Raw genomic sequence first — 22,887 nt, forward strand, 5'->3', positions numbered from 1 at the left:
TGAAGTTTTTCTTCTGATCGAAACAGACCATTCATGCAGCAGGAAATTTTCGATTGAGCGTAGTAAGTAAATACGCATGTTATTATGAAGTCCCAATTCCTGAAGTCCTCTAACTGAAAGTTAAAATTGCGGCTTTCTGAAATATTTTTTTATTTATACGGCCCATTAGGTTGGGCTCGTTTATTGAGTTGACGTTAGAACAATAATCGAAGGAGCAATGTCCAAAATTCCTCTGTATTATTGGCAAAATAATTGGCTAGGTTTTTCGAAAGCGTAAACTTCCTCATGCAGCATCGCTGTTTGGCACATAAGTTTAACGCATTCGCGTGCATCCGCGGAGGGTTTGTGCATGCTCTTTGGCTTTAACGGCTGGGATTTGAAATAAATACATAAATAATAATTACAGAATGAATGAATCATTGTAATTTACTAACTGAAATAATTAAGTGATCGAATAATGCGATGTTGCTGTTCTGAAGAACAAAACGTCTACGGCTAGATGAGGTAAAAAAAGAAGACGTAATTAGTCTTTTCTTTAGCGTGTCAGCCAAAACAGGGCCGTGCCTACAGTAATGCCTACAGTAATCCCCAATCACAGAATCTCGCAAAAGGCACACCCATTTACTTATATTAGCTACTTCGCTCTAGAAGCTGCCTATTACCTGTTTCACTATACAAATCGCAAGCTACAATACATCATGAGCGCAATAGAAAGTCTCTGTTGAACTGTATTCCTTTCCTTGGACGGTCGCCCTCCTTGAGGTGATTCTCGCGAGGCCCTCGAATGAGATTTAGAATGGCTCGAGTTATTTATCCCAGATCCCAAGTAAAACTGCATTCCTTAGCCCTCAAACAGTGTACTACTCATAGATGCTACTTTGCCGAACCTATGGGTCAATAGAAATAGAAGCAACGCCGATTTATTGGCTGCGTACGCAATTAGGCAGCTGCGGCACGATTTACTTAGGCGTGAATAAGTGCTTTTAAACTTATTTTGCAGCTAATTTTATCCCTGACCGCCGCTGTTTGGGGAGCATGTGTGAAAAGTTGAGCTGTGCACGGGTAAGGAAAGTAATGTAACCATGATGTAGTACTTAACATTCATATGGCGAGCGTTTGTTAGTACTATTGTATCCGTAGACCTCAAAAGCGACAACATCCAATCGGCTCTCTCTGCAGAGGCAAGCAAGAGTTTATGCATGCACTTTTACCATGCACTTTTAGCATGCACGTTTACGCATGCACTCTTATCAAGCGCGCTCACCAGACCGGCAGCTGCTGCCACTGGCTTCATATCTTCCAAGGCCTGCTTGAGTTTCTCAGCATTATCAGTATTTGTGTTAATTGTACGCACCTGAAAACAGGTGAGAAAATGATTGAATACAGAAAATAGATCGCGCTTTTTGCACACCGTAAAGTTGAATAAATGTTGGTAGACATCACTGCATGATTGGAAAGCAACCAGGGAAACGCATTTGCAGTAATTTGCGTGATACACAACGACAGGCGTGCTGCAGGAAGCGTCAAGCGTCGCCGTCATCGGCAAACAGCACGAGCGCTGCCACCTGAACTTCGTTCAAAGCGTTGCAAGAAGCGCGTGTCTTCGATTTCGCGGCACATTGCGCACTCGCTCTAGGGTGGGGTGCACTTTTAGCTTCTTCTGTTTGACAGTGCACTGCTCACGCGGGTGGCACCACGCTCCGTCATTTGAGTTCCTCTGTGGGTAAATGAGCACAATTTCACCGTTCTCCTGAGTTCACTTTTTCGGAAGTGCAGGCGCCGTGATCACAACAACTTACGACATGGCGCAGCGATATGCTTTACTCTGTGTGCGTTGGCATGATTCTCTCCCAATTCCGATGAAACAGTCACTCCAGCTCGTGTGAGAAGGTCAAGGCTGAATGTGGCCGAGGCCAGGCTGGCAATGCACTATATTTATTTCGTTCGAACGAAAAATCCCTGCTCGGGACACGCTTGCTGTCGAAAAAAAAACATCCACAGCCAATATGCCGTGGCCATCAAGTCGCTCTACCGCGACAGCAATTATTGTAGTAGCGAAAGTTAACTACAATCTGCTTTGCTACGTGCGAATTCGCAGAAAAGCGCTGTTCCCGCCGCAGATGACAGAGTTCACTGAGGAGGACAGAGACTTCAAATAGTTGGTGGGCATTCCTGTTGAATGAAAAAAACTAGGTGCGTTTCCACTCTGTGAAAGAGCCTGACAAGAAGCATTACCAGCGAAGCTGAGTATGTGGGCCCCTTATTGGCGAACTGCACCTGTACTGTTGGTAGGCCCGGCATTGCGCTGTCTTCGAAATTTTGAGTGTACACACGGACACGATCCTGGAGAAATTAGTCTTTAACAGCTTCGCTGTAAAAAAGTTAGGCAGGAAGCGAAAACCGGAAGCACAAACGGCGCTTTTGCTTTCAACCTCCTTCTGCTTGCGTGCCTGTCTGCACGCCTAACTTTCCCGAAGAATTCTTCCGGTTGGGCAGTTTTTTTTTTCTACTCTATATGTAAGGAGTTCAAGGGGCAAGTCTTTCGGGATGGGTAGTGTGCAAAAATATTCAAAACAAATAAATCATAATGCTGTGATACATTAGAAAGAAAAGCTGTTGCGATTTTGAGAGGCTAAATATCAATTGAGGTACATATTAAAAAATTGTTTAAAAAATGAGCGGGTAAATTCAACACGCCCCTGAGCGTCGTTTACGTTACCTGTCTCTGTCGGGGCAGAGGTGCGTAAAATATGCATCTCTTTTGTTCATGTGGCCCGGAGTGGTCGGAACAGCTGACGCGATAATTATTAACAGTACGTGGCCGACAAGACCGCTTGGACTGCTAAGAGAAAGCTAAACAGCAGTTGAAGGAATAGATGCACCTCTCGTTCTCGCGACATCGCGCAAAGGGAAAGTTTCACGACAGTGAACAGTTTACCGTGATACGAATGAGTTCGCTTGTGCCAGCCTAATTGTCTATTATTAGTAAAACCACACAGAGCGCTTCCTCTGCAAGTATTGTGCAAAATTAAGGGAGAACCGGCAAACTGTCAAATGGCGTGGTGCCAATGTGGATGTCCAACCAACAACAGGCACCGCTAGGGAAAAAGCCGCCAGTGCAGCTGGAAAACCGGCCAGGTCCCGGCTAGCGCAGGTTTCCGAGTACCCGGTTACGTAAGTTTCGCACGTCAACAGCTCTTGTTAGACGAATTTGTGAAAGTCGTCAACGTAATTTTTACGTAAACTTGTGCATATATTCTGTAACGAGCTGTGCACATCGAATTCATGTATGACGGCGCATTCCTCCGTACTACATTCTTGACATTTGTGATGGTGTGTGCATTAGGTGCTGTGCACTTCCATTGGCTGCTTTCATAGACTGAGCTGCAAAGCAACTGCAGGCAGTACTGAGCCATCTGGTGCTTTTATGCAGAATACATAACGGTCTTGGGGGATAATTACAGAAGAGCTCCCGGGAGGACGTTTTCAGCTTTCTTTAATGAAGTAAATGTAAAACGCAGAACTGCTTTCTTTATATAAACGCTGGAGCTACGAAATGAGATTTGCTGCCATTTGAGAGAAAGCATAAATTCGTTTCAATATAGCTAGCAAAATATTTATTTCAGAACTTACAACAATTGCGCTAATTTGCAAGATTCCTAAGATGCAAGCAACAATTTCATAAATCTTTAGCTCTGCGCAAATGAAATCAGACATCGCAGTTCTGTAAACTGCATTGTTAGAGCAGGTAAAGCTGACAAGTCGCTTTAACGCCATAACAGTTTAGGCAAACCTCTGTCAATATAAGCAGCGATGTCGCAATAGTCCTGCTAGCTCAATGGTGGTCCATTTCAGATCAGCGTATAATGCATCTACCTTCTATACTTTAGATGTATTATTCTATAATGTTTACGAACATGCGTTATCTTCTTTTTTATTTCCTAGTTGTGAATTTAATACAGCAGTTCGTCTTCATTAACTTAGACACATTGGTTATTTCGCTTGCTGAATGGGGGTATCTTAAAAAGCTCTACAAAGAACCTTGGCGACTTAAGTAAAAAGCCGCTTCCTACAGGCTCTAGATCTCATTTTGTATTTTATATGCAGTAAATCTGATGACACAATCGTGCAAATGCTTCAACCCTCTATTTGGCCTGAAATAACACATATCAATACTCATTTTTTTTTCCGTGCACCATCCATGAATAGAATTGCTTGGCTTTTTGGAAATCGTATTCATACTTTTGAGCGATTCTTCTGACATATTTTGTTCATTTTTTCTTTGCATTATATTTGCCTTTCCTCCCTAGACTTTGGTCTGCAGTATTTATTGAATAAAATTAATATGGAGATGCGGTTGCCGAGAAAATTGATTTCTCCATTTCCATGCATTTAGACAGGAAGCTCACGAGCAAAACTTTTAACTAGCCTAAAATGAGCGCCTATATTTGTATCAAAAAGAGAACCTTAGAAAATCAACATGGCTAACAACTTGGCTGCCGTTATTTTGTGTTTTATTACACTTTACTGCTTTCATTTCACTGCACATTTAGCATCAGACATCCACAACTGCTAAAAATAGTTCGCTTATTAGTTTGCAGGTGGCTTTGTTGCATAACATTGTCCTCGTGGGGCACTTATGTTGGGGAATTTTGGAGAGCATGTTGATTAAATAATCCCAAAGAGCTGTTTAACTTCAACAAATTCTAAACATCTCCATTCAATAATATATGAAATCACTTCGTCCTAACTTCTCGGATTCCTATACCACTATTTTAATTAGGAGAGAAACATTGCTTTGATGCAGCAGGTAAAGCATGACTAAGTCCCCATAAATGCACATATTATTAGAAGGGACTGCCCTCTCGACGTTCCTGAAATTCGACTGATTTTTGGAATATTGCTTTTTGGATATATTGCCTGTTGTGTCAAACTAGTACAGCACGGTGAAGCTCGACAGATGGGCGAACCAGCAATGTCGAAAATTCCTGGCTATGACACATACACCTCTTGCATCGATATTTACACTGTAGGGCGCTACCGGAAATCATTAGAAAGTTCTCTATTAGGAGCTTGAAAAAGACATACGTTGTTCAGTTAGCACGTTTTCATTCCACAGCATATGCAAGAAAAAAAAAAAAACTCATTTCGTTGTTGCAAACATTTTGGACTGATGTGCATTGAGCTCTACAGTTCCTAGCTTTTACTACCTAAAAGAATTATTGGCACGCCTAGCAGCAAAGACACATCCAATGATTTACATTAGAAGAATAATGCGGTATGTTGTGGAAAATGAAAGCTTTAGTGCATGCTTCAAGAATGCAAAAAAGTTGTCATTTTGTTCACTATATTCTTGCTGGCTGCCTGAAGCGTATGCCAATACACATGACCACACATACACGCAGACACTTTTCAAGTAATGTCAGTCAATGACTACTTAAGCGTTGTTCAGGTAACCTTGCCCAACTCAAAGCACTCAAAATCATTTCTTATGACATTATTTTATCGCGAAAGATAATCAGCTATGTTTTAAAGGAAATCGTGGAAAAGTTGTAAATTGTCATTGAATAATCGGACGATCGTTTTTATTAAGCTACTTCTGCAGAAGCACTTTCTTCGTTTTGAAGTGCAAGTGCTAAAAAGATAAATATCACTATGTGGTGGTGGGCTTATCAGCTGCATAAGCAATTCCATAATTGTGCCTGAAACACCCAATGATAGCAAGACTATATGTGTGCTTTTGCTATTGACGCAGAGTGACATGGCGGGAAGTCTTCGTAGTGAGTGGCGACAGAACGCGACAATATTCATCTTAAATGGCGCTTTGAAGAAAAAGAATGGTGAAGTCTCGTAGCCTTGAATATTTATCAATACGAGGGCGGGCACGCATTTCGCTGAAGGAGAAGGGCGCGGTAGGCGGCGGAAGACCACTTTGTACCAAGTATCTCCGGTACACAAAAAGATGGGTGAAGGGAGGGGGTAGCATGTGCCAGATGCGCCGCGCCCTTTCCCCAGGCCTACGTCCCTGGGGCCCTCCTTAGTTCAAGCATCGCAGGGTATACAGGGTGTTGCACCTAACTTGAGCCAAACATGAAAAATGTGCAAATTCCACCTAGCTGGACACAACCAAGGTAATGTTTACCATCGCTTGGAGATAGTGAGAATTTTTTCATTCCGGCTAATAAGTAATTGGTCTCACTGAATTGATCGACATTTCAAACATGTTTATATGAAAAGTGTCAATAAGAAAATTGTAGAGGAACTTGAAAAACTCCCGATATGTCTTTTTGTTGCTCAGTACCTGCTGCATAAAAGTCATTTTCCGAGCGTGAAAAAGCTCACAAATACGCTGAATTGATGCGAGACTGGATGATCGAAGCACTCTGCCTCTATACGCGGGCTTCGTTCACGTTCGAAAAACATATTTATGTAGCATGAATTGAGCAAGAGAAAGCTATATCGCTAGTTTTTCACGTTGCTCTACAATTTTCTGATTGATACTTTTTGTTTTATTATAATAATTGAGAAGTTGAATAGTTCAGAATAATGACTCAATTAGGCGTGGAACGCAAAAGAAAATATATTGAGTAACTCCAAGCAACGGCAAACAATATTACCTCGGTTCTGTCCGCCTACGTGGCATTCGCATGTTCCTAAAGTTGGCTAAAGTGATCGGGACACCCTGTGTACCTCGACTTCTTGCGGAGCACCTACATTAGAGAGCTTTTGCATTGGACATTACCTGTGTGCTGAGATCCGGCTCTGATGGGGGTTTTGGAATATCCAGCGAGAAATTCAACAAAGGACTAAGTAGTTTCGCCAGGTCCTGCAACTTGCTGGCGTCGTCCGCCCCGCCGCCGAGAGGACCGGCAATGCCGTCGAGCTCCTCCTGCAGCTGCGTCCAGTTGAAGCCTTCCCAGAGGAAGGCCACCTCCTTCTCGCTGCCGAAGGCCGCAGACAAGTTGCGGACGAATGGCTCGCCCATTATGCGGTAAGCGCTGACGTTGGTGCCCTCGCATTCGTCGAAGCGTGCCAGTGCCCCGACCATGTATTCGGCGCTCACCGCTGTGGAGACCTTTATTAGGATATCGCCTCCTATACGCTCTTTCACCACCGCCTGGAAAAACCTGTGACCATTTATTGAAAACGAAACAGTGAGCCGCAAGCAGAGTAGTAGTGGTAAAACTTAGCCACTTTGCGATTAAGTAAAAACTAAATTTAGGTCAACTAGAGTAGAAGATATTTGAAAAAGGTTAGCAACGGCTTCCTCAGAAAGGAAGCTCAAATAAAAAAAGTTCTTAACAGTTAGCAAGCTGTGCTCATTTAATGCTCCGAGAGCAAGAAATGCGTGCTTCTGTCATATAAACAGCCTTTCTCGAAGCCATGAAAGAACATGCAGCCTAATTTTTAAGAGACTTCCGCCATCATTTCTGTTTAGTCAAGATTTCACATCAAAGCGCTTTCATTTTATGTTGAGTTCATGAGCAAGCAGTTTTCTGCAAAACGTCGGTTCCGTGGTAACAATAAGCGCGAATGAGAATATGTGGGAACAATTTAGCAACAGTGCGCATAAAACGTGAACTGGACAATTTAAACCTATTTCCTTCTGGTACACGCGAAAAAAGCAGAGCCTCCATAAGTGATTATGAAGAACTGCAATGACACTTACCAATTCGGAAGGGTTGGGGTGCGAGCAAGTTGGTACGGACCATTCATATATAAAACAGCGCCAAAAAACACGGACAAGGGAGGGCACACGACGAGCGCTCGTCCTGTGTCCTCCCTTGTCCGTGTTTTTTGGCGCTGTTTTAAGTACGGACATTTACCGATAGTCACGTAGATCAACAACCGAAGTGTAGAGAATTACACTTAAGGAACATAAACAATTAATAAGGCCATGTAAGCACGTGCAAAGCAATGTTAGTGTTAGCTGTATGCGGTATATTTCTGAAAAATGCGATAAATACAATGACCTTGTTCTGAATTTCAATAAAAGTGATTTTTCAACATCTATACATATATGCTGTTGCCTCCTTGAAAGGAAAGCTGTGTCAATCAGCTAGGCGAAGCAATGGAGTCACTGACAGGCGACAGAACACAAGGAATACGAATATATTGCGGTTGCATTAGTAAAATGGTATAAAGCGAGACTGAGCCATCGCTACATAATTTTTCCACAAGAAAGACTTTGCGAAGAACAACGTAAAAGTGAAAATAAATATTTATATATACTGAGTGTGTAAAATATGCAATCATTTTATCAATTCAGAGTAACGTGTGTATGTTCACGCTAGATAAAAATAAATATGGTGAATAAAATGACCGTTTTCGTTAGAGTGTACGTAGAAGTAAAGTGAACACTTTTCATAGGATAATTGCGAATGAGAACGCACTATTAGCAAGTGCAAAATATGTTGTCAAAACCATATTCCGAAAGTAAATATTTGCTGAGCAAATGTGTTTTTTGGCACACACAGCCCTGCAGTGCATTCGTAGTTTTAAACATAACTCCTTGGCAAACTAATTTCAGGCTGGACTGTGTACTGGAAAAATAAATTCACCTAACGATTGGAACTAAGTTGACAAGTGAAACAGTAAATCAAATTTCCAGCAAATTGCAAGTTTGCCTGAAATGCGCAATGTGCTTGCATGTTAACGAAAGAAGATAATAGGCAAATTTTGAAGAAAAAAAAAACATCTTGACAGGGAGCAGATAGAAGAGACTGGATCATTACTAGCAAGAAAATTAAAACACAGTCGAGTGGTACCTAGCATAGAGTTTCCTACCAAAATTACTGGAGGCAACTCTGGTGCTAGTGTCTACGGTAGCAGCAATGGGAGCGGTTGTACCAGCATGGGAAGTACATAGATTTGTCTAAACTTCGGCTTTTTGGCTTCAAATGGCTGTGTAAAGTCGTCATTTTCAAAAGTGTATTGCGTAATAAACACATGATTCGAATACAGGAACTCTAGCACAGAAGCCTGATATTGAAACCATTAAGCCATGAACGCATGCATCGACAAGCGAATGAAACGCCCTCACGAATTTATCGCGGGCATGCCAGTGCCATGATACGAATGGCGCGTTTCGATTTGGCCACCTGGACCAGCTCAAACGTTGCAATTAAAAGCAATTGCGCGTGTTCCCGGCGTCTTCTGCACATCGAAGAGCATATATTGCGCTGAAGTTTACGACAATAATACTGATATAGCGTAATATACAATGCCACAAGAACGCCTTAATCCACAAGCACGAAGATCAGACAAGTCCATGTTCTTCCCATCATTCCCATGGTGGTACAATGGATGCAGTGCCAGAGTTCCCTCTAGTAATTTTTGTAGGAAACTCTACGGTACCTAGTAGCGGAGAACTAAACGTGACGGCCCTATTTACTGGGCCAGAGCCGCGGCCGGATAACATAGATCATGTGTGCACAAAAACAGCATGTACGTACATTGAAACTCTCCATGAAGCCCTGTACTTTTTGCTTCACATCTTTTCACTGTCCTATTACTCCACAGCAAATCAATGCCCATGCACGTTATTTGCGTGCCTATGTCCCCAGCCAGCGCACGCTGCAGACTTAGTGTTCAACAGCTTCACCAGAGGGCGTATTCTGCAAGAGCCCACCTAGTGAACTACTTATTTCAATTGTTGCTGAAGTGCTAATTGGCTGGGTTATGGTACCGAAAAGAAAGAGACCGGCAGGGTCTGCCTGCCTCCGTACCGCGAGTACAGCCCCAGGCAATCAGTGGTGGCCGGAATGGTCGGTCCACTACGTGCATTCGGACAGAAAACCCCTCAGGGATATATACACCCCCGCAGAACGAGAGACAAGGTGCACCTGATGGGTTCGACGAGGACTGATTGGCCGAGGTGTTCGGCTAGCGTGCAGCCGCACCGCGAGACCAGGATGGAGCCCAGCAGGCCCACGGTGGCTCCCAACGCAATGAACCCGAACAGCAGCACAAAGAGGCAGGCTCCGCAAGAGAAGCACCAACGGCCCGAGCGATAGTTGCAGCAGCCGGCTGGCTGGCCCCATGCAACCACGAGGAGACCGAGCACGTAGGCGCACATGGAGACTATGAGCACGCCGATAATGCCAAGCTTGACGATTGTGTAGATTGCCAGATATGGTTCGGCCGCCCTGCATTTTAATGCATGTCAGAGCGTTTGCGCATGCTAAACTTTGCGACCTTAACCCTAACACAACCGGCTTGCTTCATTAAGGCCCATCTCCCGCCGAAACTTCGAAATATATGTACAAATATATAACTATGTTCTCATGATATTTTGCACCCTTACACATATTTGAAGCGCAGTTTTACGCATGTTGGGTAAAAGCAGAATTTTATGCCTTTGACGCACTGTAAGTGTATCTACACGCTTTGTACGGAGTGTTGTTGTTTTTTTTTTGTCATCATGTATGCAATTCTCTCCTTTTTCCTTTTTATATTTTCTTGTTGTATTCGGTGATGTTTACCACGTTGTTGTATATTGCCTTCCCCCCTCTAATTGTGTTTGAAATATCCTGCTGTTAACCCCCCCCCCCCCCTATGTAATGCCCATAGGAGCCTTTAGGGTATCTGAATAAAAAAAATATATAAAGAGCACTGTCCATGAAGATGATGCTTAAGTCTGGCGCATGCTGTCAAGCACCGTATTCTGCTAAAGATAGTATTGAAAAATATTGTCTTGTAGTGATGGTGCAGAATGCAGGAGCAAAAATTTGAAACAAGAAGCTTACATTTTAGGGGGCCAACCCATGCCCACAAAAGTAAGTGAGGTTCAAAGCACAACGATAGCGGCGAGCGCAGTCGGCGATCGTCGATATCTGATCTGCGCACCAGACGCATCGGCTATTTATACACGACGCGTTGAACATTCTAGTGCAATCGCTAGAGTTCACGTCAGCAGCATAAGTTATAGAATTCACATCAGCATACACAGGAACATGAAGAAGAGGCATAATCAACGATAACATTCGAGAAATTTCCAATACAGAAAGGTGCGTGTCGCGCTGGGCGATCACCTTTAACATTTGTCTGCCAGTTAAAGCCAGGCCAACGGTAAGTGTAAATAAATATGCGTGGTAACATAATGTGAATACGGTTTCCTTGCGAGTCCGCGTTCCCGTAAGACGATGTTAGAGGTTCTGTATACCATCTTTATATAACCTTCGTATGCTACTCGATGACATCAAGGCTTCCAGATTCCAAGCTTTCCTTGGCTTCTTTGTCTGTTGGCTTTATACGGAGATAATTAACAAAGTCGAGTTCCTTGGTTTCCCCTCTTCTCTCGTCCATCCAAAGCATGGTTGTAGAATGTGGCATCTTTAATGTCAATAGGTAGCATACAAAGGTGTTTGGCCGTGCCTGCTCTCCGAAGTTCACGTGTTGCGGCGCGCCATCAGACCGAAAAAAAAAGGATTTTTCACGTCCGCCCACCATGGCATTGAGTGGCACTAGTTAAAACTCAAAGGGCTAGATCTAGTAAACATAAAACACCGAAGTTAGTGGATCGATTGGAACCCGTAACCGTTGCGCAATTTGTAGTAGAACGCGCACGCAACGCGTAGCGTAGGTTGTAGGTTCGGCTCCCTCCGCCGAGAAGATATTGCTTTGTTCATTTTCACTTTATTTTTTTTATCTAATCTTCAGTTTCAGCCACAACTAATTTCCCTGATACATTCCCGGGCTTCGATGTCTGTTCACTTATATATATATATATATATATATATATATATATATATATATATATATATATATATATATATATATATATATATGTTGTTGCGGCTCTGGGTAGTGTTTAGGCCCGCAAACTCCATGCTCACTGATTAGTGCTTCCGCAAGTAGCAGTGCAGGTAAATGATTTAGTTTACATACTTAACACTGGCTCCCGATACGGAAGCCCACTCCATGCAAGGGCACATTGAATATCTGAGCTCGAATCAGGACACGTCAGCCACCTACTCACTGCATCAAAGGAGTCCACATTTAAAGCAGCCGTCTTCCCTAGAAGAGTAGACTAAGGAACGTGATGACTGTACCTCGGTCAATCATTGTAATCGAGCCACTTGCGATGTTGCTCCTATGCTGTCGCAACATTGCGCCGGACTCTGCCTCCTATATTAAACCCTCGCCACCATACGAGGCAACCCCGTCACAAGCTGAGAAACTCAAATTGGCGCAGTTGCCATGGTAGTCTTCGACGTTCGCCCTTTCCACAAACACTAGGGTCTTAGCGACGGTCAGTGTGCAGCGACGCTCCATGGTTCCTACGACGTCTACAGAATCCGGTGGTGATTATGGATGGGAGCTTCTTTGTTGAATGGACAACAGTTGGCGTAAGGGATACCTCGACGCCTGGAAGGCGCTAATGAAAGGGATAGGTATATATATGCATATATATACATCATAAGAAGCCAACACACATTGACACCAACGACAACTTAGGAGAAATCACTTGTACTTACTAAATAAATTAAACAAAATATAAATTAGTGGAAATGAAAGTGGACAAAAGGTTTGTGAGTGGTGGCATTGGCGAACGCTCCCAAGATTACAGTACGAAAAATAAATACCCAAGAAAGTGAATGGGGAAACGGCACCGCAGTAGGTCAATTGGTTAGAGCATCGCACGCGTAATGCGAAGACGGGGGTTCGTTGCCCAGCAGCGGCAAGTTGTTTCTTCATCAACTTTCATATCCAATAATTTATAATTACATTCATTCATTGAGTAAGTACAAGTGATTTCCCCTATGTTGTCCTTGGTGTCAATATTTGTTGGGGTCTTATAGTATCACCAATAAAAATGTGGCCCGTCGGTCAAGCTCCCTTATTATTTATATATATACCCCCAAATATACAGAAATACATATGGGGAGTTTTTCACGTTGTTCCACAATCTCCCCATTGATGCTTTTAAACTATTTATAGTATTGGACAAGTTAAGTTAATAATTACGACTAATTTTGTAATTAGGCAAAATGCAAAAATTATTCTCAGTATGTCGAAGCGCCGCAAAATTCATTACCTTCGTTCTGATCAGCTACGTGGCATTTGCATGTATTTAAATCTCGGTGCACGATAGTTGGGACACTCCGTGTATTGTGGTATTCTAGGTGATACACTGCAACAGGAATGAAGGTCGAAAACCGTCAAGTATCGTACCGGCAGCAGCGGAGCAACGCCACGAACAAGTGCTTGCGCCCTTTCGACGGCCCGCTATACACACAAACACTTCCCTTCTTTAACCTCCAGTTTGTCTGAAGGGTTTTTGTCTTTAAACAAATCCGATGCAGCTCGCCGGGCAAGCCGGTCGTCTGCAGGCGAAGCGCGACTATTTCCGTGTTTTCGTCGCTGAAATCGTTCCAGCCGGTTCAATGTCGGTGATCGGCCGCGAGGACCATTTCGGCTTCCACGGAACAACTCGACTGGACGCCGTAAAAGAAAAACGTGAGCAACAGCACCAAGCGATAGAGCCGCCGTGAGCCTGGATGTCACAACCGTGTTTGTTTATTTAAACAGTGTTGCCAGCTAATGTTACGGATTCTGGATTTGCGAATAACGATTTCTTAAGCCGAAGTTGTGATAACGGAGTGAATCACTACATACATACATACACAGCCTTGGGAATTTCTAAACGTATGCAAATGAATTTATAAAGTAGTCAAAACGAGAAAGAACACAACGACAGAACGGGAGCCACAGTTCCAACCGACTTTGTTGAGAATGAGAAATTGCTTTGTAACCACAGCGATGCCACGAGTTCAAAGTGAAGGTGCCACAACAGAAAAACCAATACAATGAACGAATGCTGAGTGAAAAGCAGCGCATATCGAACGACACGCCAGGAGATTCCCCAAGACGAAGAAGTTCCTTATCTTGAGGGGAGAGCAACGGCATGTTAACACGGGCACAAGGCCTTCACTTGATGCAATGAGCCTCTATCAGCTCCATCTCTGTCTTATCATTAGCTGAGCCTATGAACGTCTTTACAATGTGTAGCAATTAGGCTGCCAAAACCGTTCTTGGCATTAAGCCGGTATTGTTGCACCGGATGATCAAAGCACTCATCTGTCTGCTCCATGTACTCTTTCCCACTACTAAGTAGGAGGAGATACACTACGCCTGACTCACACTACATAAACATCGTGAACCATTTCTTATCGCAAGCAGCCTTTTGCTTGTGGCTCATCGCGGCTCAAATGAGAGACGGCACGAATGTTCGCGCCTTAACTTTCTTTTCATGTGACCCGCATACTAACTAAGATACTGTTCTGAATCGTAACTTGCCCCAAAGACTGGCCTTCAAACGAAACGGGCGATTGGACACTCGGCGGCTGATTTATGGGCGCAAGCAGGATGTATTTGGTTTACTTTGTGTTAAGTCCTAACTTACTGTTTTTAAGCTAATGAAACAGGTGATTGAAATATGTACTTAAACTCGTTTAAAAGACAGGGAGAAAATACTAAAACTTGTATTAGTGTTGTCGGCGTACAAAATTAGTTTGCACAATCATGTATGTGACACAGGTTGTTCACATAAATAATAAATATAGTTTGTCCAAGTATGGTCCCTTGTTGGACACCTTTTTCAGCATGAACGTGAGGAGATGCTTCATTGACTTATAAAACCATATTATTAAAGGTTTGTTATATAATTTTGTGGTAACACATATGCAGCGCACAGACGCCGCACTTTTTAAGTTTGGCTACAATAAAGCCATTGCACACGCTATTGAATGCGTTACGGAGAGTTCAAGTGTGTATAGCTTTTCTTTGTAGAAAAAATACTATTCACATTTTTTTATGAAGTAATCCAATCTGGGCTAAATTACTGTTTTCGAAAGGGAAACTGGGCCCCACTTATGACACTACTTTTTTACCTTATTGCGATTTCCTCTTTCAAACACTTTCAATAGAAGCGGTAATACCGATCCAAGACGATAATCCGCTATCTCTTGCTCATTAGCACCCATGAAAATTGGAGACAACACGAGCAATATCGAATTAGTCGAGAAATGTGCTAGTAGTGAAATTTAAGCGAATGGTTTATTAGAGAACGGATGATAATAAATCGATCACGCATTTTATTGGCATGGGTTTGACTTCTCCTTTCACCGCCCGAGCGGCACTATTGCTGGTAATTCACTTCTTCAGCTTCACGACATGAAATAACGTGCAATACTATGGAGTTGGACACACCGTAGTCATCTGACGCCAATTTGGTATCCTCGTCATCACGTACCTCATCAAAATCAGAACATATGATTAAATAATCATTCAATGCAGTTGCCATCCTTCGGCCGACAAGGCCACAGGAGCTCGCGAGTACACAGGTGATAAGCTTTTCAAAAATTGGACGGAGAGACTTCATTCCTCGTTCCGAATTCTCCTTCGAACATTACTTATTTTTACAAAATAAACTGTCACAGCACCTAAATTTTACCTGGTCTCCGTACTCTAAAACTCAAATAACATATTCGCCTCAGGTATTTCTACAAGGGCATGAGACATGCTATTTTTTCGTTATTTTCTTTAATTGTTCTTTGCATTTCCATACTTTCCTTTCAAGTTTTGCCTACTTCATGGAGGCCGGGAAAGCTTGATCGTAACATTACAAAGAATAAACTGTATGCTAATATAGGTTATGCTTCTGCAAACACGTGTTTCTTGTTTGTTTGACAAGATGTCAAAATATTTGTAGTGTTCATGCGTTTATCTGACATGACCAATACTCAAAGACGGGAGTGAAAGATCCGATACTGAAAGAACCAATACTGAAAGATCCGAGGCATATTTTTATAAGAGCCCGGAGAAATATTGCTGTCTCAAACTTCGAGGATCAGATTAGGCTGGTCACGATCGAGTGCCCAAGAGGCGACCCGAACTCAAGGCTTTCAAATAGGCATGCCTTTCCTGTAGAGATGGTTTCAAAAATAAATATGACATATCCCTCCCGCTACCTCTCTCTTTCTCTCTCAATTCATTCAAAAACAGCTCGACGCTAGGTTAGTAAACGCTGTTGCTTTGAGGAACGCTGGACTCTGAAGAAAACTTTATTCCGCATGCGAAGAAGAGGCAGATGTGACTGCAATGCGCCTTTGAGTGGGAACAGACAGAACGACCTGTTAGCCCATAACTGAAGAAGTGAATTAAACTTTTAGTTTTAAGTGCCAGCTGGAATACGGGGCTCGAAATATTGCAGGTGGTATTAGTATCAATGAGCTTAACGGCGCAATATTTAAGCAGGAATTGACTGGCAAGATTCCTGAAATATGAAAACGTGCACGTAAGTTTCGGTGACTGTGGGTGCGAATGCGCGTATTGCCAAATGTCTGAGGGGAGGCTGTCTACCTTACTCAGAGTGCGATATAAAAAAAAAAAAAGGAATTGTAATTCTACTAGGGAACACGCAAAACATATTTTATGGATCGCGCACTGCCGTCGTGAAGTTAAGCACAGCTTAAACCCCCTATGTCTAAAGAATTCAACCACTATACATCAGCATAGAAAGTCAGTAGAACACTAATATACTTTTGCATACTGGCAAGAACTATTTGTCCCGCCACAACTGCATCATCATCATCAGCAGCCTGGTTACGCCCACTACAGGGCAAAGGCCTCTCCCATACTTCTCCAACAACCCCGGTCATGTACTAATTGTGGCCATGTCGTCCCTGCAAACTTCTTTATCTCATCCGCCCACCTAACTTTCTGCCGCCCCCTGCTATGCTTCCCTTCCCTTGAAATCCAGTCCGTAACCCTTAGTTACCACCGGTTATCTTCCCTCCTCATTACATGTCCTGCCCATGCCCGTTTATTTTGCTTGATTTCAGCTAAGATGTCATTAACTCGCGTTTGTTCCCTCACGCAATCTGCTCTTTTCTTATCCCTTAACGTTACACCCATCGTTCTTCTTTCCATAGCTCGTAGCGTCGTCCTCAATTTAAATAGAACCGTTTTCGTAAGCCTCCAGTTTTCTGCCCCATAGGTGTGTACTGGTAAGACACAGTTATTATAAACTTTTCTCTTGAGGGATAATGGCAACCTGCTGTTCATGATCTGAGAATGCCTGCCTAACGCACCCCAGCCCATTCTTATTCTTCTGATTATTTCCCTCTCAAGATCCGGATCCGCCTATCACTACCGGCCCTAAGTAGATGTATTCCCTTGCCACTTCCAGTGCCTCCCTACCTCTTTTAAATTGCTGTTCTCTTCCGAAACTGTTAAACATTACCTAAGTTTTCTGCAGATTAATCTTTAGACCCACTCTTCTGCTTTGCCTCTCCAGGTCAGTGAGCATGCATTGCAATTGGTCCCCTGAGTTACTAAGCAAGGCAATATCATCAGCGAATCACAAGTTACTAAGGTATTCTCTATTAATTTTATCCCCAATTCTTCCCACTCCAGGTCTCTGGATACCTCCTGTAAACACGCTGTGAATAGCATTGGAGAGATCGTATCTCTATGCCTGACGCCTTTATTTATCGGGATTTTATTGCTTTCTTTATGAGGACTACCGTGGCTGTGGAGCTGTTATAGATATCTTTCAATATTTTTACATACGGCTCGTCTACACCCTGATTGCGTAATGCCTCCATGACTGCGGAGGTTTCGACAGAATCAAATGCTTTCTGGTAATCAATAAAAGCTATATATAAGGGTTGGTTATATTCCGCACATTTCTCTATGACCTGACTGACAGTGTGAATACGGTCTATTGTTGAGTAGCCTTTACGGAATCCTGCCTGGTTCTTTGCTTGACAGAAGTCTAAGGTGCTTCTGATTCTTCTTGCGATTACCTTAGTAAATAGTTTGTAGGCAACTGACAGTACGCTGATAGGTATATAATTTTAAGTCTTTCGCGTCCCCTTTCTTATGCATTAGGATTATGCAAGCGTTCTTCCAAGATTCCGGTACGCTCGAGGTCATGAGGCATTCCGTATACTGGGTGGCCGGTTTCTCTAGAACAATCTGCCCACCATCCTTCAACAAATCTGCTGTTACCTGATCCTCCCCAGCTGCCTTCCCCCTTTGCATTGCTCGCAAGGATTTCTTTACTTCTTCCGGCGTTACCTCTGGGATCTCGAATTCCTCTAGACTATTCTCTCTTCCATTATCGTCGTGGGTGCCACTGGTACTGTATAAATTTCTATAGAACTGCTTATCCACTTGAACTATCTCATCCATAGTAGTAATGATATTGCCGGCTTTGTCTCTTAACGCATACATCTGATTCTTGCCAATTCCTAGTTTCTTCTTGACTGCTTTGAGGCTTCCTCCGTTCCTAAGAGCATGTTCAATTCTATCCATATTAAACTTCCTTATGTCAGCTGTCTTACGCTTGTTGATTAACTTCGAAAGTTGTGCCACTTCTATACTAGCTGTAGGGTTAGAGGCTTTCATACATTGGCGTTTATTGATCCGATCTTTCGTCTCCTGCGATAGCTTACTGGTGTGGTCTCTAACAGAGTTACCACCAATTTCAATTTCACACACCTTAATGATTCCCACAAGACTGTCGTTCATTGCTTCAATACTAAGGTCCTCATCCTGAGTTAAAGCCGAATACCTGTTCTGTAGCTTGATCTGGAATTCCTCTATTTTCCCTCTTACCGCTAACTCATTGACCGGCTTCTTATGTACCAGTTCCTTCCGTTTCCTCCTCAGGTCTAGACTAATTCGAGTTTTCACCATCCTATGGTCACTGCAGCGCACCTTGCCGAGCATGTCCACATGTTGTATGATGCCAGGGTTAGCGCAGAGTATGAAGTATATTTCGTTTCTAGTCTCGCCATTCGGGCTCCTCCACGTCCACTTTCGGCTATACCGCTTGCGGAAGAATGTATTAATTATCCGCATATTATTCTGTTCTGCAAACTGTACTAATAACTCTCCTATGCTATTCCTAGAGCCTGTGCCATATTCCCCCACTGCCTTGTCTCCAGCCTGCTTCTTGCCTACCTTGGCATTAAAGTGGCCCATAAAAAAAAAAAGATCGCAGTCGTGGCCTCCCTGGGCCACGACAGCGATCTTGGCAAAATAATAAAATGTGGACGTAACAGCACCACAAACACCTATTCTGTATATTACATGTAGTTCCTTTTTTTTCATCACAGCTCGGAAATACGCATGCGAAATGTACAATATAATGCATACTAAGTCGAACAAAGAAGAAATACAATGGTCATGAAGTACGTGCATATAAAAAGTACGTCATCATGGCAAATATTTGCACGCACATGGCATAAATGGAAAAAAAAAATTCTCGCAGAAGTACGGTATGAAAATTGATGAGTTATCATCCTAAATTTGGCAAGGCAATCACTCACGGAGCTTTGATGAGCAATTGCCTTGGAATCTTCATTGTGGACGAACGTCCTTTTCGCATATTTACAGAGCTTTTTTTTTGTAATAATATGCGACGTTCAAAAAGTACCATGAAACAATCGCAACCTTCACGTAATACAAAGCTGCTTAACTAAAACAAGGAACTAAAAAAGAAAACATTGCGTAGAATCCAGGTATTTACGGGTATTTACACAAATGCATTAAATACGCAATCTAGCCCCGTTTGAGTTAACTCCCACGGTCAGTTGGACCTCATAGAACTGCAGGTTTGAAACGCGACAGAAACTGTTCATCTGGCTGAGAATCCTTGCAGCAATCCCCACTCTCTGCCAGGGCAAACTTAACGCAGTGTCTTATTCTCCATGTGGTTTCTCAGATCATTCTTTGTCAACGTAACCTGGCTGAACAGCACACTTTGTACGGCTGCGGTCGAAACACGCCACATTAGTAGAGGCAAAGCGAGCTCAGATAGCAGGGAAACAGGGATTTCCGGCACTGTTTTTAGTATTTTTGCATTAAGGACCACGGGTGAAAATGGCGTGCCACGACATGCGCCCGTATACTTGAGCTGTTGTGCAAGTGCACATAACCTTTGCTGTATAGCAGCCGGCACGCAACACGTAGTCGACGGCCGTCTGCCCGGCTGTTTTTTGTGCTGAATCACGCGTGAACCGGCAGCGGATTGCACCGGACCTCACTCTTCCGTTCGTTACATTTGCTTATAATTCCTCGCGCCACGACACAGCCGGTTATTCCCAATTTTCCCTTCTGTTTGGCCGAGAACCAGCACTGCCCCTCGACTACACCGTCCTTGCTCACGCGGCACCAACCAGTGAATATGCACTTGACGCCATCGCCCGCGGTGCCCGCGCAAGGGAGATTGCCCGTGACCGCCTTCTGAAATCCCAAGAGAGTCAAAGGCGTTTGTACGACTGGCGACACCGAGATGTGCCCTTCCCGCCTGGTTCTTTAGTGCTTCTATGGTTTCCGTCGCGTCAGGTTGGCCTGTCAGAAAAACTGATGTCTCGTTACACAGGCCCATAACGAGTGCTTCGTGCCGCGACTCCCGTCACCTACACGATCACCCCTGACGCTCCATCTGCTTCACAGTGCAGTGATATTGTGCACGTTACATGACTGAAGCAGTATCACCCTCCCAGTGATGACATTTGCACGCTCCGGGACGTCACTGCCACCGGGGGATTATGCTACACGCATGAGGTATTTGATTGTTTGAACGAGGCGCGTGGGCGCCATCACTCGAGAAAAGAAAAGGAGGAACGAACTGGGCTCGCGCTGTGAATCTAATCGGTCAGCGCTGCAACGGCTGTTGTAAGTATACCCTGAAAATAGTTGCTCGTCTTACTGACTCGTCCTTCGCATAACAACATTGTCTAGGCAGCTTGAACTTCTCAGTTTCAGCGTAGGTGAGCCGTCGTTCCTAAAAGTTAAATTCTGGAGTTTCGCGTTATCATTATTACAAAGGCATGCTGTTGGGGAGTCTCCAGATTAATTTAGACCGGCTGGGGTTCTGTACCATGCACGCAATGCACGGTACTGGGGCGTTTACCAGCGAAGCTGTTACCCTGTAGTTGGTCGGGATTTTCTGCGTACGCGTGCTTGGGGCTCACACAAAAATGTGGGGTGATCACGAAGACAATGCAAAGAAGTGGGTAGTGCCCGGTGTGCTTCTTCTACAAGAGACATCCCATACGTCATCAGGTGACATTCTCACTTGACGAAGACGTCATCGCATGATGTCATGTTTGGCGAGATGGCGTCACCACACCACGTCATTAAGCGATATTGTCACTTGACGATGCCTTTATTCTCGTATATTGGAATTTTAATCAGAAAATATCATGGCAGCAGCTTGCGTGTAAGTCGTACTTTACCAATTTTCTGACGCAATTTATTTGAGAAATATAATTAGTTGAAAAAAGCACTTGCGTTTGGCGGAGGACTTCGGAGAATGAAGATGTATGCTGCATTTCCGCAAACGTGAGTGTGCGCATAGCGTGCTTTGCATGTGGTTGGGGTGTTTGTCTAATATTGATAACAGCTCCGCTATACATCTACTTTCGCAGGGCATAAGGGACGCTGAATGAGATTCCGCGCCCTAGGCTTAGCAGCACCACGCCAAAGCCATTACGACACCGCAGCGGATGTCCTCCTTCCTACGAGAAAGCAAATTTTACCCGCTGAGGACTAAATAAATTTACACCGCATTTCCTTCTTCCTGCATACAAGATGCACTCCAAGCTTTGATCTCAGGAACTTGCAGTTGAGAAGTTTCTCTGGTGCAGTAGCACGAGCTTTGATAAGAGTATCTTCAAAAAAAAAACGATTTAGTACATCCAGTTTTATGCGGCAGGCTGCCAATCTGTCTGTATTTTCTTTGCTGCTACTGGCTGGAATTATGAATGCGCAAGTTTGTGCCCTCTATGAATAAAACTATATATACGAAAGCCATTACTTCAAATTATTCTCCAGATGTGATTGGTTACTTTACTTACTTCGGCACTTTACTACGTGCTACGAGATACTGAGGTCAAGCTTGCCGATGGCAGCCTTCGAATTTCTAAAGAATTTGTATGTGACTCGACGATGCGTGAGTGAATCAGGCAATATGAAAGTGAAACGCCCTCTAAAATGATTGCGTAGCAGTGGTGTGATCGGGTTTAATCGCTTTTTACTGAAGCCCGCTTGCTACCACTTTATTGAAAGGTTTAACAACTGGGTAATGATTTCGAACGGCTAGGATAAATTACGCACCCGCCTGCATTCATGAAAAGCGCAGTGTCATACCTTCTCCTTAATTAGGAGACAATTAGGAAAGACGAGTAAAAGTAATGCGCTTCCCAGCTTGCCGCTCTTATTGAAAGCAAGTACGCTTACTACTCGCAGCCGCTGATACTCTTGTCACCGCATTTTCGTTGTCCAACTGACATGTCAGCTGGCTAAGTAATCCTTAAATGCTTCAGCGCAAAATAGAGAAGACGTCCGCGCTTACCTATAAGGCTTTCCCAGCTTCTCTTGGACAGTCTGCGCAAGTACCTCCGGAAACTCCAACAGGTCGATATAGAACAAATTGGCTTCGTCTCCAAGGTGATCTCCAAGCTGGCGGATGTAATCCTTGGCCTCTGCATATTCAGCAGACCGTAAATATTGGCTACGTACGTCATCTAGACGCAGCTTGTAGCATATAGTACAGATGGTCGCGAGCTGCAGTCATTTGCGATAGTTCGGCGCCAAGTAATCCTGTACCTTTGTCGAAAGCATTGTTAAGCGGCTTATATAATCTGAAGCGAGATTATTCGAAGGTCGCTGGCCCATAGCAGACTTTAGAAAAGCCGTAGTGGAAATTGAGACCGCGACGGTGACTCACGGTTCTGGGTCGCTGTGGGCATACTGTCTTCCATTTTGTTAAGCGGGATAAAGTGTAATCTTTGCTGATAAAATGCGCAGTAAAAACCTATCGAAAACGACGCTCGGTACTGAGAGCGTTTTTTTTTTCGATTTGTT

General features: G+C 43.6%; 1 protein-coding gene across 1 annotated transcript in view; it reads right to left on the minus strand.

Moving 5' to 3' along the window:
• LOC135916589 (prominin-like protein) overlaps positions 1–22,887 on the minus strand; it is a 189,800-nt gene that overhangs the window by 75,340 nt on the left and 91,573 nt on the right. Inside the window, exons 10-13 of the mRNA XM_065450023.2 lie at positions 22,376–22,505; positions 9,846–10,148; positions 6,743–7,127; positions 1,265–1,354 (exon numbers count right to left, since the gene is read on the minus strand). Of these exons, the coding sequence (XP_065306095.2) occupies positions 1,265–1,354; positions 6,743–7,127; positions 9,846–10,148; positions 22,376–22,505 (908 nt within the window). The remainder of the gene's footprint in view (positions 1–1,264; positions 1,355–6,742; positions 7,128–9,845; positions 10,149–22,375; positions 22,506–22,887) is intronic.

The sequence above is a fragment of the Dermacentor albipictus genome, chromosome 2, assembly GCF_038994185.2.
Source record: "Dermacentor albipictus isolate Rhodes 1998 colony chromosome 2, USDA_Dalb.pri_finalv2, whole genome shotgun sequence".
In the NCBI taxonomy this organism is placed as follows: domain Eukaryota; kingdom Metazoa; phylum Arthropoda; class Arachnida; order Ixodida; family Ixodidae; genus Dermacentor; species Dermacentor albipictus.